At 48.9% G+C, this 27,999-nt stretch overlaps 2 protein-coding genes across 2 annotated transcripts; one reads left to right on the plus strand and one right to left on the minus strand.

The window, feature by feature from the left end:
- Positions 1–9: 9 nt before the first annotated feature.
- On the plus strand, positions 10–16,033 carry LOC311434351 (GDNF-inducible zinc finger protein 1-like). Its single transcript, XM_084514508.1, has 6 exons — positions 10–149; positions 2,087–3,453; positions 4,905–4,999; positions 5,883–6,050; positions 7,087–7,244; positions 7,768–16,033. Exons 2-6 carry the CDS (start codon positions 2,108–2,110, stop codon positions 8,122–8,124), a joined length of 2,124 nt encoding a protein of 707 aa, XP_084370634.1. The 5' UTR covers positions 10–149; positions 2,087–2,107; the 3' UTR covers positions 8,125–16,033.
- On the minus strand, positions 15,633–27,871 carry NAPB (NSF attachment protein beta). Its single transcript, XM_084514509.1, has 11 exons — positions 27,711–27,871; positions 25,002–25,081; positions 24,193–24,309; positions 22,794–22,840; positions 22,564–22,641; positions 21,689–21,744; positions 21,105–21,189; positions 20,052–20,156; positions 19,369–19,437; positions 18,934–18,984; positions 15,633–18,408 (listed from the first exon to the last, which is right to left on the minus strand). The coding sequence occupies exons 1-11, from the start codon at positions 27,806–27,808 to the stop codon at positions 18,304–18,306; spliced, it is 891 nt and encodes a 296-aa protein (XP_084370635.1). The 5' UTR covers positions 27,809–27,871; the 3' UTR covers positions 15,633–18,303.
- Between the last annotated feature and the right edge of the window lie 128 nt (positions 27,872–27,999).

The raw sequence follows: 27,999 nt of genomic DNA on the forward strand, positions 1-27,999 counted from the left end.
CCGCCCGCGTTGCCTAGCGACGCCCGGCCCGCCGCCTCCGACGCGACTTCCGCCGTCGCCGCCGCGCTTCCGGCCGCCGCCCGCGCCTGAGGAGCGGCCCGGGAGCGACTGGGACGGAGCGGAGCGGAGCGGCACCGCCCCGCACACAGGTGAGGTGGGGCCCGGGGGGCTGGGGCTGGGGCTGGGGCTGGGGGGGCGGCCGGGGGGCGCTGACGCCGAGGGGCGGCCCCCGGGGGTGGCGGTAACGGGCACACGGCGGCGTGAGGCGCCAGCTAACGGCTCCCCGGACCAACGGCCCCCCCGGACCAACGGCCCCCCAGCGCGGCCAGGAGCTGGCTCCTCGCAGAGGGAGAAGTTTGGGCCTTGATTTCGCCCTCCCTGCAGGGCAGCGCTGTGTCTGCACGTGATGGTAGGTGGGAAGACGATAGACGCTTCGTGAATAGTTAAAATAATCGTGTTGGGGGGGGGGGGGGAAAGAAAAAAAAAAAAAAAAAAGGTGAAGTTCCACCACCGCTGGTTATTTCAGGTAAGGCATGCAATGCATGCTGATGTGTCACATAACCAGGAGAAGGAAAGGCATGGATAGGTACAGAGAGGGGAAATTAATTTTAAAAACGTTCTTTTCTGATTATTAACATGTCATCCTTTCAGCCAGGAGGCACATCACATCATTCATTTAAAAAAAAGTCTGTCAAAACTGAAGCATAGCGTTGGGTTGTAAAAGTGGGCGACATTCTGAGATGTTCACCGTGCTCTGAGCTGGTGGAGCAGAAGAGTGCCTTCTCTGTCATCATCGTCTCCTGTTGAGGTCTAGTAAGCCTAATGAGGTAACAGGTTTTTTTAGGTATTTGTTATAATAGTGTCAGCGTAACTATTTCAAAACTTTAATATTAAACTTACAGAGCTAAAGACTCACAGGTTAGGAAATAAGGAGGCTGTGGTTCTCAGGATTATCTTTTTCTGTAGAATCCAGGATGGAGGTTTGGGCACCTGAGGTGGATTGTGTGTGCTCTTCTCCGAATACTGCTCTCCTGTCTCTTTATCACATAGTAGAGCTTCATTACAGTTAATATAAATTGTGCTCCACTTGAAAACTTGGTTCTGTTGTTCTGAGCAAGATTTCTAGTGTATCATGTATAAAACACTGCAAATCTATTGTACCTGAGATTGGACAGGGAAAAGAAACTTTCCTGTTGGGAAGTGGAAAGAATTTTTTCAGATACAAAATGCGGCCATCCATAGTTAGACAGTGAAAGGCAGTGTATTGCCCGGCCAGGCTTTGCTGGCTTTGCAAACACTGTTTGTTTCTGTGAAACAGAAAAAAACACTTCAGTTCCCTTGAGAACTTTGGAGCAACTTAAAACGTTGGCTGGAAAAAAAGTACCAACCAAGTGGTTTTGGAAATGGTGAAGCCTTGGTAGGACTGCAAATGGGCATTCAGAAAGTGGGGGCTGTAAGTCTGAGTGAGGGATTGCTTCACAAAAGACACCACTTTGGGAAGGTTTGGGGTTCCTTGGGTTTACAGTCTGACAATATATTTATGCGGTTTCCTTTGCCTGAGTCAGGCAGGATTTCAGGAGTTTATCCAAATCTTGTTTAAAAGTCTTACCGGAAAAGGCTGTTTAAGGAAGTATTTAATTAGGATTGCAGGTCACTTAAACTCACCTTTCTCCTACTGCCTGATTAGGAGGGACAACAGTTTCTTAGTTATGCATGTCTTAATGAAAACATTCCTTTTGATTTTTCTCTGTTTGCTTTGTCCCTGTTATGCTTTCTAATACTATCTGGTGTTTCAGGTAAAGTTACAGTTGAGATTTAAAATCAAATTAACTTCTGAGAAATCTGTGTGTGACTGGCAGAGTGTTCTTAGGCATTACCGCTCAGGGGGGTACTTTGGGAGTCCTGCCAGTGCTTCCAGACAGACTTCTGACCATGCTCCTTTGACAGCCCGGTTGCTTATGCTCGGGCACCTGAGGTGCTTGAATCTGTCATGAAACGCGCTCAGAAGTCTGGACAGGACTTGTGGCTGCTCAGGTCTCTGGGTTTGATCAGCTTCCTGCTAATTAACATGCAGTGTTGTTAACAGCCTTTTGCAGGGAGCAGCAAGATGGAAAGCAACGCGGTTCTCCTGGAGTCCAAGTCGTCGCCCATCAACCTGCTGAATGAGATGCATCAGCTGCGCCTCCTGGGCCACCTCTGTGACGTGACAGTCAGCGTGGAGTACCAGGGCGTCAGGGCAGAGTTTGTGGCTCACAAGGCTGTGCTGGCAGCAACCAGTAAGTTCTTCAAGGAAGTGTTCCTTAACGAGAAGAGCGTGGACGGCCCGAGAACCAATGTCTTCTTGAATGAGGTGCAGGTTGCTGACTTTGCCTCGTTTCTGGAGTTTGTCTACACTGCTAAGGTAGAGGTGGAAGAGGACAGAGTGCAGCGGATGCTCGAGATAGCCGAAAAGCTGAAGTGCTTGGACCTCTCAGAAACCTGCTTCCAACTGAAGAAGCAGATGCTTGAGTCAGTGCTTTTGGAGCTGCAAAACTTCTCTGAATCACAGAACTCGGAGGAAGAGAGTACAGCCCAGCTGAGTGTTTCACAGGAGTCCAAAGCAGCTGCTGTGGCAGAAGCTGGCCAGGCCGACCATCCTCTGGATCCTCCAGATTCCCCAACAGACAGGCCCAGAAATGGAGTGCTCCCTGAGGTGCCGGCTGCCAAATCCAAAGAGAAAATGGACAAAAAGAAGGAAATGATGAAGCCCCCATATGCCAAAATCAGGAGGGCGAGCGGGAGGCTGGCTGGGAGGAAAGTATTTGTGGAAATTCCAAAGAAGAAGTACACGAGGCGGCTGAGGGAGCAGCAGAAGAATGCCGAGGGTGCTGCAGAAGAGGACAGCTACCCACAGGACCCGGAGGTGTGTGACAGGGAGAGGGAAGAGGAGCAGGCGCAGAACGCCATCAAACCCGAAAGTGAAGAATGCGATGGCAACTTCGAATCGGAGGAAAGCCTGAACAAATCCGAAGAGGATAAGAAGAAACGAGGCAGTAACTTCAAGTGCAGCACGTGTGAGAAGGAATTCCTGTACGAGAAGAGCTTCCTCAAGCACATCAAACACAGCCACGGCATCGCAGCCGAAATTATTTATCGGTGTGACACCTGCAGTCAGACCTTTGCCAACCGGTGCAACCTAAAAAGCCATCAGCGCCATGTCCACAGCAGCGAGCGCCACTTCCCTTGTGAGCTCTGCGGTAAGAAGTTCAAGAGGAAGAAGGACGTCAAGAGGCACATTCTCCAGGTTCATGAGGGTGGTGGGGAGCGTCATCAGTGCCAGCAGTGTGGAAAGGGGTTGAGCTCCAAAACTGCCTTGAGGCTCCATGAAAGGACGCATACAGGCGACAAGCCTTATGGGTGCACAGAGTGTGAGGCTAAATTTTCTCAGCCTTCAGCACTTAAAACACACATGAGGTATGAACAGACTTACCTGGCCTTGCTAGATTCTGGGGGGAGAAGCAGAATCCCCTGGATCACACCTTGAACCTTCCAGTGAAGTGGGAATGTGAAACGTGACTGACTGGAAAGCTTCAGTTTTTCCTTTTTCATGGCTTTTCTCCTGCTTTTCAGGTTAAGGGAGTTGCTGTCATTCTCTTTCAGCCAAGTAGACGTGCACGGGCTGAGGCCTGCTGTTGTGCAGCTAAGTTTTCTTGTGGGAGTGCACCTATCGAGGGACGCTTCCCATGAGGAAAGCAACACTGTGCTGAATCATTTGTGTGCTCAGGGCTATAATTATTTCAGCTATGTTGATGCCTCTTTATACTCAGTAGCAAAATGTTATGCAGTAAGTACCAAAATACTGTATTACATGGAAGAACACCAGATTTGGGTGCTAAGCCTAGAAAACAACTGAAATGGGACCGGGAAGAGGCCAGTGTGGCGCTGCGTGCAGGCACCCAGAGCAGAACCGGTGGGGTCAGGTGTAGCACAAACACGCGGTCTCAGGAGTTCCTGGGAGAGGCTTTTTAGCGAGGCATTGCTTCTGTGTTTCTAAGGCCTGTGCCCTGCTTTTAGCAGTGTCCCAAGGCTGGTGCAGCTGGGTGGGATTTCGTGCTCATCACGTGTCCTTCTCCAACCACTGGTCATGGTTTTGTGCTGCTTGCAGCCAGGTGGTTGGCACAGCTGAGCTCCTCCTCCAGCGAGTGCTGCTGTGAGCATTCAGTAAGCCTGCTGAGCGCAGGAAGCTGCGGGCTGCCCTAATGCGCGTGTTGTGACAGTCCGTAGGGAGAGTTCTTCATCTTCTCATAGAAATGTTTACATCTAGGGCTGAGGTGCTGCAGCAGTATTCAAAGGATCCCTGATTTTCACCAGGGGGTGAAAATCTAAGCTAGAGGGACCTGGAGACTGGCACAGGCGACAGTTCTGTGCACTGCTCCTCCTGTACTCAGCTTCCCGGGGGTCAGGAAGGAGGCATGCCGTGCTGCTCCTTCCAGCTATGGCCATTCACTCACCTCCTGATGACGGCCCTGCAGGAGCAGCAATCCCATGCTGCACGGAGCAGTGTACCCGTACTGCCAGTGGCACAGATCTGCTCTTCAGGTCACAAGATGATGACATCTTTCTTGCGGTCTCTCAATTTGAATGTAGGCTTTTCTAAACCTTACTTAATTTCTAACCTTAACAATTTGCTTTTACTTAAAATAAATAAATAAATAAATCTGGATCTGGGCCTTGCTTACGCAGCCCAGTGCCATCAAAGCAGCCCTGCAGGAAGCACAGAACTGGGCCTGGCCAGAGGTATTTCCAAGGGACAGTAAAGCCTTGTGCAGGCACGCAGCAATTCTTCACAAAGTAAAGACAGCTTGTGCTGTGCTGCAAAGGAGAGAAATAGACATTGGTCTTTTAACGTGGCTTTCTCGTTTCAGAATCCATACTGGTGAAAAACCTTTTGTCTGTGATGAGTGTGGTGCCAGGTTCACTCAGAATCACATGCTAATATATCACAAACGATGCCACACAGGTAAGGCTTTCTTCGACAGTGTGCTGTGTATTGGAGGCAGCCTGCTGTGAAACCAGGAGGTCTGATTTTCATTCCAGAGTCGCATGCCCTTCTGGTTTTGATGCAAAACTAGACTTCCTCGTCCCTAGACACAGTTTTTCTGAGAAACGTTCTTACAAGTAGATGAGCAGACAGTGGAAAGAGTAAAAGCAGCTTATTAAAGAGAAAGGAAACTCCCTGCTGCCTGCAGTCTGGCACCTAAGTGTGGACTGGGACCACTTTGGGTGTTCATCAATATCCAAAGATCTAGCATCCATGACAGGTCTGGTTGGATTCTTAAGAAAAAAAGGATTTCCCTGTAAGCCTTGGAAGAGTTGCCCAAGGGATGTAAAACTTGTCTTGGCACTTGCTGGTCTGCTAAGCAATCTTGTTAAAAGCGTGTGTCCTTCTCTTGGGTAGCTTTTGAAGCCTAAATTGGTGTTTGGAATTGATGCTGTGTCCCGCTGGTGAGCTGTATGTGACATGTGTGCATCTCTAATTGAATCCTCTTAAAACTAGTCTGCTTTCTGCTGGTTAACTAGTAACTGAACATGGCTGGCAGAAAACACTAAATGACAAAGAAATGTATTTACAAGAATGCTTTTCCAGAAGTGAATAGCTGCTTACAGGTGGGGGCCTTTGATCTAGAGAGGCGTGGTTCCCCTTGCACTTGGCATGGTTTGTGCAGGCTTCTTGGAAGAAATCTCTGAGCTTTGTGTGAAGATCACTGCTGTCGCAGTGGGTGCAGATGCTTTGTGAGGTTGGCACGTGGTTTATTTGTGTCCAGGAGCTTTCAGTTCTTGCATGCGATGTACCATTCGCAAATGCTACCTTGGTTTAACTCTCCTCCTCGCCCTTGGTGCAGGAGAAAGGCCTTTTATGTGCGAAACGTGTGGGAAGAGCTTTGCCTCCAAGGAGTACTTGAAGCACCATAACAGAATCCATACTGGATCCAAACCGTTTAAATGTGAAGTCTGCTTCAGAACATTTGCACAGAGGAACTCGCTTTACCAGCATATCAAGGTTCACACAGGTAGGAGGTGCTCTTTATTTTTGTTTGAAACAAACCACCACGGTGTAAAGACTTACATCTCCTAGCTGCACAACTCACATGAGGGATTTCTCAGTTAGGATTTCCCACTACTTGAATTCCTACCCAGCAAGGACTCAAGTAAGGGCAAGGTTTGATTCTTGATGTAGAATCAAGAATCTTGATGCTTCTTTCACTCACTTTGCTTCTGCTAGTACCTCCTTGTGCTTTTTCCTGACTCTTAGGGCCAATCTCTAAAATATTCATCCCTGCTTGGGGAATCAGAAATGCTTTTTTCTTGTCTGCCTTCTCAAACTCCCCATCATTGAGCAATAACACAGGTTGCAACTGTTTGTGTTATTTTGATTGTGTAGTAAGTCCTGTGCTTTCTTACCCAGCCCCACCCTATAGGCAGCATCACTGCCCATGTTCTCCATGCTAACAAAATTCTTGTTTGGCTGCTGTGCCTTGCTCTTTCCTTATTTTGTGGCGTAACTGTAGGGGGAGCAGGGGGCATTACCGGTAAATAATTAATGCTGACAGGAACATCATCTTGTTCTGGAACGGCATCTTTTATTTCTGTGACACCACTTGCCTCTGTTTCAAAGGTTCTTGGAATCGTTTTTCCCTTAGCCAGGAAAGTAGGAAACAGGAGCCTCTGTAACCCTGTGGTTGTTTCAAAAAGCATTTAATACAGCAAGTGTAATGAGACAGTTTAAGACATATTTGGAGTAAACCTGCTGGTTATGAGAAGCTCTAATATTGATGCTCGCACAAATTGCCTTGTAAATGGGCAGAATTTCATTCTGGGACAGGATGTTTAGTTGCTAGTGGAATAGATAGGTCAGAAGTTGTGGTGGTTTCTGTGGCTGCACAGATCTGTGTGTCAAAGCCAAACCTCCTGTGAGAATCCTGGAGGCACCTCGGTGTTTCCCAAAGGTGCTCTCGTTAGCGCTGATGGAGGCAGGGGCTACATGAGGTTACCGGGGAGCAGCACCACCATCCCTGTGTCACTCCCACTGCTGTGCTCCGCTTCCAGGCGAGCGGCCCTACTGCTGTGACCAGTGCGGGAAGCAGTTCACCCAGCTCAACGCACTGCAGCGGCACCACCGCATACACACCGGGGAGAAGCCCTTCATGTGCAACGCGTGCGGGCGAACCTTCACGGACAAGTCCACCCTCCGGCGGCACACATCGGTAAGGCTCTGCCCTTCCCCTGCCTTCTGCCCTCGAGCCTTCTTTCACAAGCACTCTGATGGGTCTGTATTTTGCCAGACCTCTGCTCTGCCAGGCCTGGAGGGGATTCCTGAAAGTTTTTGTTGGTTTTAGCACATCATCCTCTCTGACAGGGCATTAAAAATAACCCAGTAGTTGCAGTCTGCAGGGAAGCCATTCTCGATCCACTAGGGCATGGCCCATGTAGGTCACACCCATAGCCTGTTCGGTGGCAGATTTGGTCTGTGTCCTCTGAGCGTGTTCCCCATGCAGCTGGGAAGTGACAGGAGAACTCATTTTCTGGGCCAGGCTTTTTGTTGGGCCAGTTCAATGCTTTACAAAATCAGACGAACTCACCAGGGACAGGGATTAGAACCTTGATGTACACTGCCCTAGCCTGGGGACAGTTCTGGGGTATGGAAAGGGAGACCTTTTCTACCAGAGCTGGGTTCAGGCTTTTGCCTGCCTCTCATCATGTGTTCAACCTTCTGCTGTTTGTTTTCAGATACACGATAAAAACACACCGTGGAAGTCCTTCCTCGTCATTGTTGAAGGAGCATCTAAGAACGATGAAGGTCACAAAACAGAGCTCCCAGATGAAGACTACAACATGTCACCTAAAATGCCAGAGAAGCTGCTGTCTTTCTCAGAAAATGGCCACTATCAGAGCTTGGCTGCTGTCCCAGGGAGCGTGACTGCACTGCATGACAGTGGCTCTGCACCAGGTACAGACTGTAAGTCAGACGGGACTCCCGGCCCCCAGGAAGCCCTTGTAGCTACCACCCTAAGTGAGCTGACAGTAATGCATACGCAGACAGACTCTATTCAGCCACAGCTTCATGCTCTGGTGAATATAGAATAAGTTGGTGTGTTGGGTCTGTCTGAGCTGGAGTCACCTTTTCCCTGCAGCAGCCCGCACAGTGCTGTACTCTGCACTCATAGCTGGAACAGCACTGATATCACTCCAGTGTTGTGTCTATTGCTGTGTAGTGCTGGCACAGCATCAGGACTCCTTCCAAGCCCCCAAGCGCCAGCAGGCTGGGGGTGGGCAAGTGATGGGGAGGGGACATTGCTGGGGCAGCTGACCTAAACCAACCAAAGGGATATTCCGTAACACCTGATGTCACACTCAGCAATAAAAGGGGGGGCTCTCGTGGGGGAGGGGGCTGTTCCTCCTGAACAACCACTACACGTTTGAGGCCCTGCTTCCCAGGACGTGGCCGAACACCGCTCGTTGATGGGAAGTAGAGAATAATTTTTTTTCCTCTCTCTCTGTGCTTCCGCGCGGACTGATTGTTTCTTTTGTTTCTGTTTTTCCTCCCCATTCCCTTTCCCTTTAATTAAACCTTTCTCATCTCAAACCTTGAGTTCTCTGTGTTGTATTTTCTCCCCCTTCCTCTCTGAGGAGAGGGGGAGTGAGAGCGGTTGTGGTGGAGCTTGGCTGCCCACCTGAGTAAAACCACCACAGTCCTCGAATCCCCTCATATGCTGTTAATATTTCCTTTTCAGTTGGGGTGTAATTGGCTTCTGATCCTTGATAGCCCCGGCTCCAGAACCCCAGAGGTCGGCCTCAAGTTTCTCCTGGGGTCTTCTGCTAGAGGCTCCAGGTGAGCCCATGCTCCCCAGCTGCAGTGTACGGTATGTTTTGCACAGCTGGTCCAGTACAGACAGGCCCAAGGGCTACTGCATGAGCTATTTCTTGTTTGAGTTGTTCAAAGGCCTGTTGTTGCTCGGGGCCCCACTCGAAAGAGTTCCTTGATATAGAGGACTCGATATAGAGGAAAGAGTCACTCGATATAGAGGACTCACAAGCTGACTATAGCCTGGCACATGCATTCTCCAAAATCCCACAAGACCTAGGAAAGCTTGTGTTTCTTTTTTGCTAGTTGGCGGAGACATAACTGTTATTTTGTTGATCACATCCGTCGGAATATGGTGACATCCATCCTGCCATTTTACTCCCAAGAACTAGATTTCCTGTGCAGGCCCCTTGACCTTATTCTGTTTAATGGCAAAGCCAGCTTTCAGGAGAATTTGAATTATTTTCTTCCCTTTCCCAAAAACTTCTTCTGCTGTGTTACCCCATACAATGATATTATCGATGTACTGCAGGTGTTCAGGAGCGTTCCCCTGTTCCAGTGTCGTCTGGATCAGTCCATGGCAAATGGTAGGGCTGTGTTTCCACCCCTGGGGCAGTCGATTCCAAGTATACTGAATGCCCCTCCAAGTGAAAGCAAATTGTGGCCTGCGTGCTGCTGCTAGAGGGATAGAGAAAAATGCATTAGCAATATCGATTGTAGCATACCACTTGGCTGCCTTTAACTCTAGTTCGTACTGGAGTTCTAGTATGTCTGGCACTGCTGCACTTAGTGGTGGTGTGACTTCATTCAGGCCCTGATAGTCCACTGTTAGCCTCCACTCACCATTGGACTTTCACACTGGCCATATAGGACAGTTAAAAGGTGAATGAGTCTTGCTGATCACTCCTTGGCTCTCCAGTCGGTGAACCAACTCATGGATAGGAATCAGGGAGTCTTGGTTGGTGCGATATTGCCGCCAGTGCACAGTTATAGTCGCAATTGGCACTTGCTGTTCTTCAATCCTCAGCAATCCTACAGCAGAAGGGTCTTGTGAGAGACCAGGCAGGGTAGACAGCTGCTTCATCTTCTCTGTGCTCAAGGCAGCTATGCCAAAAGCCCACCAGTACCCTTTTGGATCCTTGAAGTACCCTTTCCTGAGGTAGTCTGTGCCAAGGATGCATGGAGCCTCTGGGCCAGTCACGATGGGGTGCTTTTGCCACTCATTCCCAGTTAGACTCACTTCAGCTTCCAATATGGTTAGCTCTTGGGATCCCCCTGTCACTCTGGAGATAGAGATGGGTTCTGCCCCTTGGTGGCCTGACAACATTAGGGTACACTGTGCGCCTGTGTCCACTAAAGCTTTATATTTTTGCAATTCCGGTGTGCCAGGCCATCGAATCCACACAGTCCAGTAAATCCGGTTGTCCCTCTCCTCTACCTGGCCAGAGGCAGGGCCCCACTAGTCCTGGTCGGAGTATCTATCAATTAATTCTTCCAAATGTGAAGCAGAAGTCTCTTTGTCAGGGTCAGGAGTAATACTATCCCTTCTACTGCCTCTGGGGGACTGTCCAACAGAAACTGGGGCAGCAATCCTCCTAGGGGCCCTCTTTGTTGCTGCTGTATCTTTCCGTAGCTCACGTACCCGAGCAGCTAGGGCTGAGGTCAGTTCACCGTCCCACTTCCTCATATCTTCCCTGTGGTCACGTAAATAAAACCACAAGGTACCTCATGGTGTGCATCCCGGATTCTCCCTTGTTTGAGCCGGGGACTGCTGGCACTTGATGGCCGAAAGATTTTTCCGTCTAGGTGAGGATGAAGCTGTGTGTTCATCTAACCGTTGGGACAGTCTCTCCACAGCTGAAATGCAGCCCCGTACCGGGGCAGAGAGATTCTCTTTATATTTATGAAGTTGACTGGACACGTTGTCCACAGTTGGCCCCATCCCCTCCTCCCAACCCATTACTGCCAGTTTGCTGGCATGTGTTGGGGGTGAAGCCCGTACAAATTTCCGCCACATGGACGCTGTGCATTGGACTTCATCAGGGTCTTTAGGTGCCTGGGCGTTGTGTAAATCACTATAAAGCATCTCCAGCACAGCTAATTCCTGCAGCTGCTGGAGGCCCTTATCCATAGTGGTCCATTTGTTTACTTGGTGTACAATATCCTCTTTGTGGGGATACCTTTCTTTCACAGCTGTTAGGATTCGCCTCCAGAGGCTGGTAACTTGTGCCTCTCTTCCAATTACTCTATCAATGAGCCTTTCTCTAGAAAGGGATCCCAGCTGCTTGGCTTCATTGCCTTCTAGCTGTTGGGTATTGGCCCCACTATCCCAGCATCGAAGCAGCCAAGTGAGGATGTGCTCACCTTGATGACGACTGAAGTCTTTTCATATTTCTCGCAGTTCACTCAAGGATAGAGACCGAGTAGTTTCTGATTCATCTATGATGTTGCCGTGATGACGCTGCTTTAGAGCTGCCTGCATTTTCCTCTTCTCCCTCATCCGTAGGAGGAACTTCTTCCCTTACTAAATGACCTGATCTCCGTTTCCACTATTTTGTCTTTACTACAGGGGCGACTGATACCATAGATGGTCGGTCCTCTGGGGTGGTCACAGTGTGTGCTGTCTCATCATCAAATTCAGGAACCTCCCTATCCCCTTGAGGGTGCTGGGCAATGTTAATTGACATCTGATAGGCGTAAGCCAGACCCCAGCAGAGTGCAGCAAGCTGGTGGAGTTCTCTAGTATTGCCAGGGTCAGGGCATACGTCTTTCAAACATTCTACCAGTTTTCTTGGATTTTGTACTTGTTCAGGGGTGAAATTTAGAACCATTGGAGGAGAAAACCGTGATAGGTACCTGCCCAAATCCCCCCACACACCTTGCCACCCACAACTTTGTCTGGGGACAGGTCCTTGGATAATATTCTCAATAAATTGCTTTACCTTGGGAAAGAAGACAAACACTAGACCTAGTAATAGGAGGATAATATCTGACCAAGGGTATCCAAGATACTGAAGGGCTGCTGTAATTAGCCCACAGGGAGAAAAGTAGAAGGCACCACACCCGATATTATTCACTGATTGACTGCTAGAGGCAAAAAAGAAGGCGCTGTAATTCTTAATATTTTCAATAAGATAATCATCTCCATGAGACCAGGAGGATAACAATGCCGGGCCTGAATACCAAACAAAACTGAAGGCCAATATGTTACAGCACAACATGATAAAAAAAAACAAGCACAGACTTCAACACTCTCCGATCGGATGTAAAGGAAAAAAGAAAACAGAGAGTGGGCTACATACATATCCACACAGAAAAGTATTACCAGAAAACCGAGCATTATGACTACCAATATGTTAGTTGTAAATACGTCAATCCATGCTATTGTTATCTCAACCCTCGAGCCCCATGTTGGGCACCAAAAAGGACTGTGGTGGTTTTACTCAGGTGGGCAGCCGAGCTCCACCACAACCGCTCTCTCACTCCCCCTCTCCTCAAAGAGGAAGGGGGAGAAAATACAACACAGAGAACTCAAGGTTTGAGATGAGAAAGGTTTAATTAAAGGGAAAGGGAATGGGGAGGAAAAACAGAAACAAAAGAAACAATCAGTCCGCGCGGAAGCACAGAGAGAGAGGAAAAAAAATTATTCTCTACTTCCCATCAACGAGCGGTGTTCGGCCACGTCCTGGGAAGCAGGGCCTCAAACGCGTAGTGGTTGTACTGCCAGCACTACACAGCAATAGACACAACACTGGAGTGATATCAGTGCTGTTCCAGCTACGAGTGCAGAGTACAGCACTGTGCGGGCTGCTGCAGGGAAAAGGTGACTCCAGCTCAGACAGACCCAACACAGTTGGTGTTACGGATCCAGTTCAAGCTGCACGCTTTGTACAGTCCTTTGACTTTGCCAATAACCTGCTGAGGAAGCTAGGGGAAGCTACAAAAAGGAAGCAGGACTAAACATGAACGGCATATGCTGGATTACCAGAATTTCCTTTAAAAAAATTATTCACTTCAATGCGTACGGCTCCATCCCCTGAAGGTAGGGTAGAGTAACACCAAATCCAGTTTGGTTTCAACTGGATTAGGTTTGTTGGTGAAGGTACCTATGTTCAGATAGGCTGTAAGGAAGGTGGAAGTTTGAGTTGCAGCTGGTTTGATCACACCTGTACAATCAGGAGAAATGATGTGGTGTTTCTCAGCCTGGTAGCTAAGCGATGCAAACTGCCTTTTCCCTAGTGGAAATAATGATATAAATTAAGTTTTGCTAAATTGCATTTCAGGAAATGTTGGTTTCTCTTTGCTTTCTCCAAAGAGCTAAGCAGTAAGCCAGCTCACTCCTTGGGACTCTGAGTGGGAGCAAGCTTTGGAAAGATGTGGAGTTCCAGAAGTCACGATTCTCTAGTTGCAAAATAGGCAAGTGGAAGCCCAGTGCTTTGTCATACAGGTGGTGGTATTATTTTTACTTTACAGTGAGACTCAGTGAAGTTTGACACTTGTATTCAGCCAGTCTTTATCTTCCAGCTGCTCCAGCTTACATAAAACTTGGCTATTAAGAGAACAAATTCTCTGTTGTAAAAGCATTTATAAAAATGGTACTTGATCTCTACTGGAAAAGCCAGCGTAACAAAACCCCTTGTAGAAAGGCAGCTTACTGGCTTCTTCCTGTTGAGCTGTACCTAAGCTCTTTGCTGCTGGTCCAGTTACGTCAGCAATGCTCTTTTCTCCACCATCACTTAAGCATCGCTGTTGTGCAGAACTGCAGACCTCCTTGTAAATTAAGTGAAATTCTGGTGGGAAAAGTTAATTACTGTTTGCTGACAAGTTGCTACAGCTAATTCCACTAGTACAAGTCTCCTGAGGTAAATTCAGTTGCAAATGGGAGGGAGCTAGTGTTCCTATGACAAATGGCATTAACACATGCAAATAAGTGAACTATGTTCAAGGCAGTTAGGCCTTGATTTTCCAGGTTCCAAATACCGTGTTTGTAAGATTATGTGGGAATCTGAAGGGCAGTTTTAGGCTGATATTTGTTTAACTTGTCCAAAGATAGCTATTAAGGGGCAGACATTAAAAACGTAGATGATAAATGAAGTTGCAGCTCAAAGGGCTTTTCCTAATCACTAAAATTCAGCAGCAATTTCTAGAGCCGTGACAAGGTGCCTAATAAGGAACGTGACACAGTGAGCACAGGGGCTGAGGGTTACAAATATGCTTTCTGTTCAACCCACATGCTTAAAACCTCTACTTCCCCTAGTCTGCTCCGACATCTGCTGTGTTTGTATTCCTCCACCACCACCAGTCACTATGAGAATCGTGCTTCAGTTTGGGCATGTCTTACCAAGACAGCGAGATCTTTCCTTCAGTATCTCCTCCTCTTCCCCAAGGAGTTCAGCCCTGGGCTCGCTCCCATCATGTCCAATAGCTGGGAAAAACAGAGAGTTTCTGTCCAGGGTAAGCATGTTCTGTGTTTCCAGATGCATGGATGTCTGTGCTAACACAGAAGCTGAACGGAAATTAAAGTTAATTTGTCTGACCTCAGATTAACCTCACTGGAGTACTCTAGAAGGGAGGGCTATTTTCCAGGTGCAGGGATGGAAATTTGGAAAAAGGTGGCACTGACAAAGAAGCATTTCACTGGGATGATTCTGGTTTTTGGAAGAAGCTGTGAATCAAAGGCAATTTGCTGGTTTGGTTAACTCTTCCAACTCAGAACCAGATTCCCAGTGCCCCCCATGTTAAAAATCTGGAGCTCTCCTAATTCATTTTTCTGGTTTGCTATCCTGTTTCTCTTTACTTTAATATCAGTATAGTATTTCCACAGATGCTTTCTCATCTGAAGCTGTGAGAAAAACTTTCTGAAAGATTACATTAGTGTAAAGGTAAGCACAATCAAGCCTTATTAGGGCTCATTTTAAGGCTTAGGGGTTGGCAAAGCAATAAAGATATCCAAACTGTGGCAGAGAGCTATTTTTGAACCCTAAAGGGATGTCTGATGTGTTTCCATAGAATCCTAACTTAATCTATAGAAAGGGATTTCTTTTTTAAGATAATGTTTCCAAGAGGTTATATTTGAAATATTTATTCAAGCACGATGTCCTATTGAAGCTCAGTATTCCCAGTGACCAATGTAAAAGTTTGTAGATATATTTAAAGTCTGAACATTAGTCTCTGTAGCCAGGGAAGCTTCTGTACTCCATGAATGTACGGAAGTGAGTTACTCGTATGAATTGTTCTTATTAAAATGTTGAAATCTTAACACTGACCTTCCGCTGACTTGGTTGCTATATAAAATGTTTCTGCACCTCGCGCGCAATGCGTAGATCTCTGTCGCTGTAAGCATCGTGCGGCCACCTGCACTGCCACCGCTGGGGTCAGCCAGAACCTGGCTCTGCTGCAGGCACTGGGTGCTGCTCTTCTTCCTCCAGCCCATCACCCTGCACGAGATGCCCCATGCTTCAGAGCAGCACCTGAGGGGCTCCACCTTACCTCACCGTGCCCCGGGCTGCGTGTCCTGGACCTTAACTTGAGCTAAGCCTTAGGATAGGATCCTGAAAAAATAGTGTGACACTTTGGGACATTGCCTATTTGCTGCAAGTGATGTACAACAAGTGACTAAGGGGTGTGACAAGCTCACACACTTGCCTGTGAGCATCCACCTTTATCATCAAACAAAACAAAGAGCAGCACTGCACACGTTGGCTTTCATCATCACACCCTACCATGTTACCGCAGGCTGTAGCTTTATAGCTTGCCTTCTGCATTTTCCAGTAAAGGACATTTGTTGCTATTTCTGTTCATGATTTTCACTTTATTAATGTACAGATTCACACAAAACATTATATTCTTGCTAAGGCCATTTCATTAATAAGTGTTCTTAGTAGAGAGTTGTGTACCGGGGGGGAATACAGCAGGTTGGCAGATCGTCATTTTAAAACTGTCACAATTTACCACTGCTATGCTGGAGGACATGCTGTAGCCCACTTATACAGAAGTAACAATTGTGTTCTAATATTTACTCCAGAGCACAGTAACAGACCACATAACCCCATGGGTACAGTCTTCTGGTCCACCAGCAACATAAGCATCTTACCACAGCTGTGCACAACACTGACAATTGGAAAAATGAACAAAAAAAAAGGCATAAAATGCTTGCCTTGGTTCAGCGTGACATTAACAAAAGTGAAACCTCACAACCACAGCGTGCCCTCACTGGGGCTCCCACAGTGTTGGATCCAAGTCAAGACAAATCTCGCTATACAAGGGGTTTTTGCTTACCAAGGAAAGAAGCAAATTGAACAAGAAGGGTTCCGATCCTGTCCTACTACATGTAAGTTCAGCAGCAGTTACAGCTTTGGGTCCTCTTGTACAAAATGAGACCATATATGCAAATAATCCAACTTTTGCTATAAGATTATCTACCTACCACGCTAGCTGTGTCCTAAGCCAAGTGTTTTGTGGCACAAACATGTGAAGAACTGGTAAAGCCATGGGACGGGACATGCTGGGAAAATAACACTTAGTTCTTCCTTCTGATGAGCTAAGCATCTCAGGTGAAGACAGACCAGGACCACAAGCTAAATGGAATTCAAAATATTTCTCTGCCAAGTCTGTGGAATAGATGTACACAGACCAATTTGTTTCAAATTGTAGAGAGAGTTTTGGTGCAAGCAGAGGTTAGTTGTGTAAAAATGCATCTGAGAAATGAGCAAACTGAAGCTGCATGGAAGACTGAGCATCTTCCCAACTCTTCAATGCACTCACCTTGCCAGTTTTGCAGAGTTCATGGGTCTTGTCTTCACTTTCTGATGCACAGAACAGTCTATGAAAAAATTAGTGACTGGTGAGATCAGTCAGGGAAAAAAAAAGAAGGCATTACCAGGAGAATTTTTGGTTTTCTTTTGCATAAGCAAGCAGTAGATAACAGTACCACTTCAATCACACTAAAAGTCTTTTAGGTCAACAGGTCAGTCAAAGGTTGTACTCCAATAAGTTTCCAGATACAAAACAAATTGAAGAGAAGTGTGAAAGCCAGCATTCTGCCTGCCGCAGTGCAAGCAGCCAACTGTTTTATTGGGACAAAAAAGGAGCAGACTCCCAGCAGTGCCCACCAAAGCTGTGCATGGGGCTACCACATCGGTCCTGTGCTGGCCGTGGAGGAGGGCCCACTTAAACAGCATTTGTGCCAAACTAAGCAGCCCTTTTTTACTCTTAGCGCAGCAGCAGTGCAACTGAAACACACTTCATCACAGAGAAATACTAAGTGACAACTCCCACTGACAAATTGCATAGGATCACAAGTCCCTCAACATACACGCCTGAAGTAGGTAGCTTCACCACCACTAGTTAAACAAAGCATTGCACAGAAGAGCCTTGGTTGCAGACATTTTAAAACATGTTTCTAAAATTACTACAAGAATTTTTAGTGTCTCCATCTTTTCAAAGCACACTCAATTCCTTGGTCACCCACACAACGAAGACAAGATTCCTGTTTAATACCAAGTCTCCTTCAACACCTTTGCACGTCACAGCAACAACGCAGCACAGCCAACAGCAAAAGGGTCAGAAACTAAGGGGTACTGCCTGGCACACACAGAAGACTGGTAGCAGCGACAGCAGGAGGAGTTCATGTAGATGAGAAATTAGAAAAATATATTATTACTTGGGTCTAGTCATCTTGGGGTAGGAGGGATGGGGTGCACCACAAAATAAATAAGTGGAAAAATAGATCCAAGAAAATATAGAAGAGCCTTACATTTCATATTTAGATCTTAGATACAAAATACACAATTAACTAGCTCTACTCCTGACAACTCTTCAGAGGGCTGACACCAATCTAAGCAGTCCTGTCCTCGACGTGTAATGCATTTAGCACTAGGTTGTTACGTATGCTGTATTTATACATGCACACATGTATCTGTATAGGATGTATACACACACATGCATATCGTACCTAAGAGTCACAAAGCCTTTCACTAGCACCATTAAAAAAGCTCAATCATTGAAAAAAAACAAGATCCAAAGGTATCTGGCAGAGGTCCATTTAAAAATAGGAAACAGTAACAACACAGCAACAGAACTGAAGCTATTATTTGTACTGTACGGGCATGGACGAAATATTTACATGCTCAACTCAGTGGTACTGAACCTTAAGACAGAACAGCAAGGGGAAAAAGTAGTTCAAGTGCAAACTTTGGGCTCATCAGCTAACCAAAAACAAAGATTTCTGCCAGCAGTGTTTCTTTCACCCTAGAAAGATCTGCCAGCGATACCCAGAGCAACCTCTCTCATCTACCCATGTTATCACAACAAAGAGCAGGATACTAAAGAAACATATAACTCATTTGTCATATAAGCAACAAAATTAAGCTAGATTGTTTTATCACGTATCCCATAGTGGTCCTTGGCTGTAACACAAGAACAGATTACTTAGGCTGCATGCCACAAATACCACGAACAATTCACTTCAGGTCCCCATCCCCTTCTCCTTGAATTGACTTTTTGATGCGAAGCAACATGGTTGTAAGCCACTGATCCAACCGCGATATTGAATCAAATTCTTTCACCTATTAAAGAAAAAAGGAACAGCTGAAGGTAACATGTTAGAAAGCACATATGCTATACTGCTGCAACAGGCGCATTCTGCATTTCTCAAAGCATGTTCTTTTAAACCTTTTACTCTTCCCAAGGTAAAAAAAATAAATATAATACACAAAGAACTATAAGCCATTGTCGGGCACAGGAAGGGGTTGGCACAAACCCCATGAATAAGTGGCGGTATCTTTGTTAAAATGATTTGTTTCTCGCTCCGAGTTAAAGTACTACGTTTGGGACTTGCTAGAGCACATGCTGGAAGCAGCTCTGCTAATTTCTACCTCCTCCTCCTGGACATTTCGTGGCAGGACAGGGAAGCCTGCCTGCTGTTTTGCCCCCCTGGACTCTCAGCTTCAAGCAAGGTCACTGTGCTCAGAGCTCAGGCCTCCAGTTACCAAACACGTAACACAGCACACCAAAACCAAGACAAAAGGGAAGGCCACATCACAAAGCCTCAGAAACAGCCAGCCACACAACACCCAAACACGAGTACTTACAGCCTCGGTGTATGCCTCACAGTTTTGCTCCTCATGGGCTTCCAGCAGTTTCTAGGAAAACACCATAGGAAACTTAGAAAATGCTACTGCATGCTCCGTGCAGCTGGTGCATGAGCTGCTCCTTGAACCCAGGAAAGGGGACTGCAGGACACTGCCTCCCCAGCCCCATATGTCCAGCAGCAGCACCTTTGTAACCTGTTAAAATGCCAACCCAGATTTTTTTTTTTTATTTATTTTTTTAAGTTAACTAGTATATCATATTTCTACTGTTGCTACTCCCACAAGTTTGGTATAAATCCCATGCAAAGCGAGCCTGATGTCCTCTAAAATGTTTCAGTAAAAGACCAAAGACATGGCAAGGTGAAAAAGCACAAAGTAAAGGGCAGTATGCATTTCCAAACACGAGAGTGTTATTTTAACGTTGGCTTTACTTACTTTCAGTAGCTTGCATTCCCGTGAATCTGTGAACGCTGGGAACATTTCTTCATATTTCTCAAGAGCAAGCTGAAAGAGAGAAGCACACCCGTAAGCTCTTTTCACACACAGTTCCTTGCTTTTTATTTCCATTTTCACCTTCTAGTCCTAAAACCACAGAGAGAGCTCGAGAAAGTATTCACAGCAAATCCAAGCATGCAGGGAAATGAAGAGGCAACCTCAGAATCTGGCCTCAATCTGACCAGAGGCGGCTTTGGTTTGAGATATCACTCAGGTATGAACAAAGCAGGGACACAGACAGACTGAAAGCAGAGCAGAAATAAGGAAAACTCCCTGCATGCAACAGAGCAGCTTTCTGAGCCGGGTGCTTACAAGGAGAATCTGCAACATGTGCCCCTATTTACCTCTGCACCTCCCAATCCAGAAGCGCTGGGGCTCACCCTTAATTCTGCCCACACTGGCGTTTTTTGGTGTTTTGGCCATTTGACCCCAGCAAACATCAGGTGAGAGCATCAGCTACATGCTGGCCATCGCCCTCACCCTGCTCTGTGCAGTTGTTCCCTGCTGCTCTTCCAGAACAGAACAAGTGCACGGGAATTGATGCTGCAGCCTGGGCAAGAGGCACGCAGACCCCTGCACCTGCAAAACCACGGCCTGGGTGGCAACGGCCCGAGCCCACTGACCTTGGCGTTCAGCTCGTCCACAATGAAGTGGCACAGAGCGGCCTTGAAGAAATACTCCTTCGCGCTGTACTTGAGCAAAGGGTTATCCATCGTGTTTGTTCCGACCTATGTGTAAAAAGACATTATTAGTCAGGAAAGAAAACTGCATTGTTAAGAACTGAATTAAAAACATGACAGCTGATTAAAATTAGACAGCACCCCACAGCTGTCTGCAAAACGACAGTGGCTGCAGAAAGCTTTTGGGCAGCCAGCCAGAGTTCAAGTGCCCCAAAGAGCAGTTTGAGACCCACAGGCAGCCCAGGGCTGACTGCCTGCGCTTCCCTGGCTCGGGGTTCCACCCTGGGACCTCGGGGCTGCCCGTCTGAGGCAGAACGGGGAAAGCAAAGTCCGCTCCGTGAAAGCCTGCTCCACTGTTAGCCCCCCAGAAACACAAAAGCACCACTGCCGGTATTCCCAGGTCAAAATTGGACACAAAAGTGCAGCAACCAAGTTGGTGGATTTGGGGGGAAATTCTGTGACAAAACATATTTCTGAATGCCATCAGAAGTGTACTTATAGACTTCCTCCCCCCTGGCCTTTCTCTAGAAAAAGATGGATTCAGGAGGTGAAAAAAGAAAAGAAAAAAAAAAATAAGCTAGATCAACTCATAAAAGCCAAGGAGCAATCTGTGTCAACACAGCACAATCAGCTCCGAAATAAGCAAGAGCAGAAGCTTCCAGGTCACAGTAATATTGTAAGACTGATGCACTGATCGGCTTTTCATTTTCAAGTAACTTTTTGCTCTGCGCTTTCTCCAATTTCTCTCTCACCAGGATCTGTGGCATCATTTAAACAAGAAAGCCTTCCAGCCCTTGAGCAAACCTGAAGTGCCCCAGGTGTGGAAGAGTCCCTAACAATTTAGCTGTGAGCAACAGGCACAGTTCTGTTTTATAGTGCAGAGCTCTGAGATTTCTGTGACTGGAGCAAGGCAGGACCCCTCCAGCCCCAGCCTGGGGGCCAGGAGCCGCAGACACGGAGAGCCATGAGGCCGCCCCTCGGACAACGCGCGCTCACCTGCTCGTAGATTTCTATCGCCTTCTGGTACTGCTCCAGCTGCGCGGCATAGGCTGCGACCTTCAGCAGACACTTGTTGGCAGAACTGCAATCAATACCATCACCTGCTAAGTGCTCTCCTGTGGGAGAGCGTCCGTGCCCTGCTATCTCCCAGCACTCTGTTACTTAGCATATAGAACAGCGGGACCCAGAAGCTGCAAATTAGGAGATTTTTTTTTTTATGGCTGAAATTAATACAGGAAAAGGATGAACACCTTCTGTTCAGCATGGACCACATTTCAGACACTGTTCAACCCCTCCATGCTTTCTGTGCACCCAAAATGGGCATCCCAAGCCAGACAAGTCTTATCTTGGGGTGAGAACACAGAAATTCTTTAGAAACAGCTGGCATGAAGCAGGCATGGGCACCCCAAGGTATCAAAGCTGCAAAGCTTCAAATATTTACGTAGAATTTGGGCATCTTATCAAAGGACATTTTAGAAGGGCCTGTTGGGTGAGGCATGTAAGCAAGTGTGCAATCTAGGACAAATCCCCATTTCTGACCCCTCCCGGCTCCAAGTGACCATTTCACAAAGACCACTTACCTGTTGGACTCCTCTCCTTTGTAATAGTCCGCAGCCTGCTCGTAGTGTGCGATCGCCTGGGGACAGAAATGTTACGCTTGAATACCACTTCTAAATTAAAGTTTGGGGTTAGATCAGTGTACAGTGACCACATTCATAAAAGCTTTTCCACTCTGCAGATGAAAGGAGCAAGATGACAGCACGCTGCAGCACTTCTGGTGAAGCGAGGCACCCACCAAACTCAAAACATGAGGCTGCCCTTGAAAATTGGACTGCATACTTGTTAATGGCTCCAAGCTCCGCAGCACGTTTAATAAAGGTGACACAGCTGTTGAGGTATTGACTACAGGCTGTTGAGGTATTGACTCCAGGCATTTAAAACCACAGTGCAGCAAGGCTGCTGCCGGTTTTGCCACGATATGGTAAATATTTTAGCAGAACTGTCCTCACGCAGCAGTGCTCACTTGAAGTGGTGCTGCACATGGACAGTGAATGCTGGAATCATTAAGATAGGTGGATAGGACCCAGTGAAGTGGAGCTGAAGAGGCAAATGATTTTCTAGAACACAGAACCTAGAGACTGTAAATTTTTGTCCTGCAAACTTCAAGCAGAGAAAGATTTGCAGCTGGTCAAGCTGCTGGATGCTTGATGTGATCCTGATCACATCACATCCTGATCCAGGTGCGGGCTTCCTGCTGTAGGATCTCCGTTACGGGAACTAACTTCAGCTAACTTCAAACTGTGGGTGACCTGCACACACCCAGAGAAGCCTCTTGTCTGACAGGAGATGAGTTTTGGCAGCCGTGCTGGCCCCGGCGCTGCTCTGGCCAGGCAGGGAAATGCAGCCTCGCCTGCAGCACCTGCACAGCAGTGCCGGCAGGGCTTGCCATCCTCACCTTCTCAATGTCTACCAGCTCGGCCTCGTAGATCTCCGCGATGGTGATGTGATGCTTGGCAGCAATGGTGAACCGCCCCTGGGGAAGAGAAAAGGTGCGCGTGAGAGGGGGGCTCCCTCGGTGCCCCGCACACACGCCATCACAGAACGACCGTGCCACGGCGAGCTGCGCCTCTTTCAACCACACACACAGCACCCATCCACCCGCAAGCAGCCAGCGCAGCTTCTTACCATGTCGGTGTAGATATCAATAGCTGCATTTAAGCAGTTGATGGCCTCTGCAGCATGAGTGTTCAGGAAAAACAACACAAAGTCAGCCAACGTGTCAGAGCCCCCACTTCAACACCTCCCCCCTCCAAAGCCAGCTCTCAGGAACATTTCTCCTCACGGGATCACAGCACAGCTTCTTAAATCAATACCTGCTTACACGTGTACGTGTGTGCATGTGGAATGACTGACATAGAATGAACACCAGGGATTGAGCACGTTATGCTCCTCACCTTTCTGCAAACCCCATCCCAATTCACCCACCCCAAACACCCAGCAGAAGCCCTGACAGCGAGTGCTAACTGGTGATTAGGATGGGCAAAATACAAACAACTTGCAGCCCTCAATCACCAGGCTGCATCCCTAAACACAGCAAAACTCACAACACCAGGCTTTTAAACACACAGGGGCTGCTATTTTCTAAGATTTTTTTTTTCTGTTTTTTGTTTTGGTTTGTTTTTTTTTTTCCTCCCACACTTACAGAACAGTGACATCAGCCCTGAGTGTTTTCTTCAGAGCTCTGCAACAGCTCTCTGACATGGGAAAGCACCAGTAATGCTCCTGGGCTGCTTTGTCTGCGCACACTCAGCCACGATACCAGGCTCCCAGAAAACCACAACCCTGCTCTTCACAGCCAGACTGAAGCAAGACAGACCATTTATCCTTTTATCCCAACCCCAGCAGAGGTCCATCTGTTTCCCTCCTGCCTCCCCTCTGCCACGTGGTGGCACCCAAAGTGGTGCTGGGACCTCCAGCACCTCCCACTGCCACCCAGAACCGAGACCCTCCTTGGACAGGTGAATGTTTCTCCAAAACCAAGCTAAAGCAGGAAGCAAACTGCACCAGCGCGTCCCTCATCATGCTTCTGCCTGGGGTCTCTCCAAAGCTTATCAAGGACAGCATCAGAGACAGCGAGAGAGCAGCTGGAGGAGAGGACAGCTCAGCACGTGCTGGTCCAGGCAGCAGATCGAGGGGATGCTGACTAGGTCCCATCATCCAAAATAGTCCCCAAACTCCTGCTTCATTATGCAGTGCCATCTCCTTGCATCGGAGAGGCGCAGAGCATCCCTTCCCCAGACTCTCATATCCCTTTTTCCCCTGAGGATGTCTCCTGACTTCTCTCCTTACCATGACTGCCATCCCAGCTGCAGAGCCAAGTTCTGCAAGTAACATTAAATTTTAGTAATTATCTTTCCTGACTGCTTTTAAGAAGGAGAGGCCCAGGCGATATTAAGGCTTGACAGCAGCCTGCACTGAGGATCTGCAGGCACACAGACCAGCTGACTACGAAAGCCTCGGCGCACTAGATCCTACGCAACTAAGAAGATTTGCACACAACAATCCCGGATTTTGTCCCTCTTACCTTGTGGGTCTGCTTTTTTGTAGGCGTTCCCAGCGTCCACAAAACTGGTGGCCGAATCGTGCTTGCTCTGCAGCTGCATGTGCAGTTTGGCCGCCTGACAGAAGGCATTTCCTGCAGCTGGGACAGATCACACAACAACCCGCTGCACCCCTGTGCTCCTGCGGAGCGAGCAGAACTGCAGCAAAATGACAAAACCTGTCGCTCCCCAAGGACCCGGCAAGTTTTGGAGGTGCAACCACCCAAAAGGCATTTTCAGCCTGCTTCGGCACAGCAATGCTCTAGTTCACACCAGCCTCCTCCCATGAAATCAGCATCCAGTCCCGCAACGAGAGGAGTGAGCCCAGGAGTGAGCCTTTAGCAGGCTTCCCTGCAGGCTACCAGCTTTGGTTTGGCAATGATAAACTACACCCAGATGGGTAATTGAACATAAACTTCCAGGTCACCCCTCTTTGCCCACCCTCCCAGTATTTTAAATCACTGGGCAGAGCTCAGAAATCACATTGCCACAGTGATAATCCCCACAAAGACAGCCTGGGACGCACAGCTGCGCCACGAGAATTTGCAGGAAAACGCTCGGGCACGCGTGGGTCACCTCACCATGAACCCAACCCCCCCAACATCTCCACATTTCAGCCGGGGCCGAAATGTTTCCCCTGCATCCCTTTCGCAGCCAGGACAGACACCCCGAGCAGGCTCTCCCGGCCGCAACGAGCAGGGTGAGGTGTTACACCACGGAGTTTCTGGCTCCCTCTGCCAGGGGCAGCTGGGCCCGCAGGCAGGCTGCGATGAGCGGCGTGGGCTGTACTCACCGCTCCAGTTTTTGGCAATCTTGAACATGTTTGCAGCCCTGGTGTACATCTCGCAGGCTTCTTCGACACGGGTGTTGCCCCTGGAAGAGAGTAGAGCCCATCACTGCGTGCTGGAGTGAAACACGGCCCTGAAACAGGGCCGTGAGCTCAAACAGGGCTCGCTGGGGTGACCCGGCCCGCTGGGCATTACGCTGCAGCTGGCTGCCCAGCTGTGCCACGCTCGGGGCTTGCCTCCACCTTCTCCTGCAACACTGAGAGGTGTTTTGGGGCAGGGAGAGACAACGCTTCACGCCAGCACCCGGGCACAGGAGCAGTTCCAGCCCTCCCTGCTCCTGCTGCAGCACGGGTGCCACAAGGGGAGGCAGATCATCTTCACGGTGTTAAGCAGGGACAGAAAAGCCAACAGGAGCCCAGTCCTGAAACAGCACCTTATGGTTTTTGCAGGCTCCTGAAGGATTTGGAGCCTTGAATTCAATCTGCTCTTTGACTCATCTGTGAGTGGAGCCAGCTCCAAGTGGAGCCGGCTCATACGAGCCTCATGAGACACAGCAGGTGAGAACACTTGCAGAAACACAGCCTTGCACGTGACAAACCAGGCGTTATTTAGGTAACCTACAGCAAACCAACAATTAAAAACTTCCTGTCTGCCCGACTGCCTGCGGAACAAGCGGGCGTTTGTCAGAGCTGAGCACGAGAAGCTGAGGGGGCTCACACCAGCACAGCCGCCCGCTTCCAACCTCGCTCTGCCCAGGAGCACTCGGAACAACCGATGGCTTTTAGCACTGTAACCAAGCCTCCTGACCAGGACAATTAACGAGAATTCAGTTCATCCCCAGAGGGAGCTTTTGTTAATTAAAGGCAGGTTTCTTCATAGGCTTACTGTCGCACGCTTGCTGCCGCCTTCTTTTCACATGGAGTCCTCCTGACACCCTGGCCGAGCCAGCCTAGCTGGCGGGAAGCCAGGGAGAAAAGCCCTGGTTTTGCCTCTTTTTCCTCCTCCTCCTCCTGACAGACAATCACATTTCATTCCTAAGCACGGCCAGCTTCTTAGGCCCACTTTTCCTGCCCTTGCAAGAGGCATTTTGCACAAATTGAAGCCAAAAGAGGCACAAGGTAAAGGGAAACCCCCACAAAACATCCAAAATAGGCCGCTTTCTGGTCTCAGAACAAAGGAAAAAGGAATTAAACCCAAATTGAAATGCAGGCAGTGGCCAACATGCAGAACAACCCCAAGCAACCACGACTGCTGGGACAGAAGAGCCCAAGCAGAACCTCTCACATTTTAAATGCAAAGCCTAAAGGAGAAACCCAGGTGAATCCAGCTGCACCATGAGACAACACCGCGCTGCCCTGCCAACAAGCTCCAAGGGCAGCGACTCCCTCCCTGCAGCACAGACACGAGGGGGCAACGCCAGGAGAGTGTTTGCCCATTTTTCTTCCATCCAAAGCATGTTTAGGAATCACTCGAGTCTATTTTTAGCCAAAGAAAATTAGAAATTTGTCTCTCGAATCTGCTGGCTCACGCCGAGGGTTTTAGGGCAGCCAGGATTACGCCAGGAGCCTGCCCCGCCTGCTGCATCTGCCTCAGGGCAGCGAGGAATTTATTTGTACAACTTCTGCTTTTGGGCTGGGGGCACTCCATTTTTCCAGGCTGTGGTTTAAAAACATCAAAGCCTCCATGGTAGCATCACCAGAAATGCTCCTTTCTTTAAGTAACTATTTTTAAAATGGCACGCGGAATAAAGCTGGAGGGAGACAGAGCTACTAGCTTTTCAAAGCCCTTCCAGACACAGCACTCTCGCCCCCACAAATACCTGCTCTAAAAGAAAAGCAAGGCTGGGTGCAGCAAAAAAGGAAGCTTTGCAATTTTCCCCCGTCTTTTTGTGCCGGTATCATCCCTGAGCAAAGTTCAAGCCAAGTCCTGCTTTCAAGACAAAGTCTCCAAATTGCGATTTCAGCACTCATTTCCTTGAAAACATGAAATCCTCGGGCGATTCCCCACACCGGAGCTCCTCTAGACTGAGGGATGCCTTTGGCACCCCTCAAACCCCCCTGTACCGTGCCCTTTGGGGGTCCCTCGAGCTGCAGCCCCTCTCTCGGTTGGATTGCTGCAGTAACACCGCTCCTAAAAGCCCCCGGCGAGCGCTGCAGCTTCTAGGGCCGAGGGCTCTGCCCCTCACTGTCGCACAGGGACGGGGAATTATTCAGCAAAATATGGCTCTGGGCTGCGGAACAGCCAAGCTGCCGGCGCAGGGGGCTCCAGCTCGTTGGAGTTGGGCACAAGGCCGGGGATGTCAACCCCAGCAGGGGATGTGCTGCCAGCCCCGCTCACGCCTGCTCGGCAGCAGCGCTGCAGCAGCGATGCTGCAAAGGAGCTCGTCTCTCTTTCCGGGGGGCACCCCTCGGGCTGCCCATGGCGCGGGGATGGTTTCTGGGGAGAAGCGGTCCTTTTCCTGGGCAAATCCTGGGGAGGGCCAGGGCCCTTAGGGCCAACCTTAGGGCCGCCAGCTCGCCCCCCCCGCTATGGGGGGTATTCGCGTCCCTGCTTTGCACCCCTGGCTTTGCACGCATCCCCCCCCCCCCCCTTTTTTTCATCCCACCCGTTTGCACGCCGTGCACCCCCCTCGCTCTTTGCACGCACCCCGCCATCCTTTTTGCACAAGCTCGGCCTGCGAGCCCCCCGGATAACGCCGCCCCCCCCCCGCTCACCCGAAGAGCCCCCGCAGGAAGGAGTGCGAGCCCTTCACCCGCTTCTCGGCCTCGGCCATCAGCTGCACGGCCTCCCGCTCCTTGCCCGTGCTGTCCATCGCGGCGCAGCTCAAGGCCAGGCCAGGCCCGGCACCGTCTCCTCCTCCTCCTCCTCCTCCTCTTCCTCCTCCTCCGGAGGCGCGGCCCCGGCGGGCGCGTGCACGGGGCAGCGCAGGGTGCGCGCTGCACGCCGCAGGGTGCTGCAGGGCATGCACGCTGCACAGGGGGTGCGCGGCACCGTGCAGGATGC

The sequence above is a fragment of the Aythya ferina genome (genome assembly GCF_964211825.1).
Source record: "Aythya ferina genome assembly, chromosome: 3".
NCBI classification, from domain to species: Eukaryota; Metazoa; Chordata; class Aves; order Anseriformes; family Anatidae; genus Aythya; species Aythya ferina.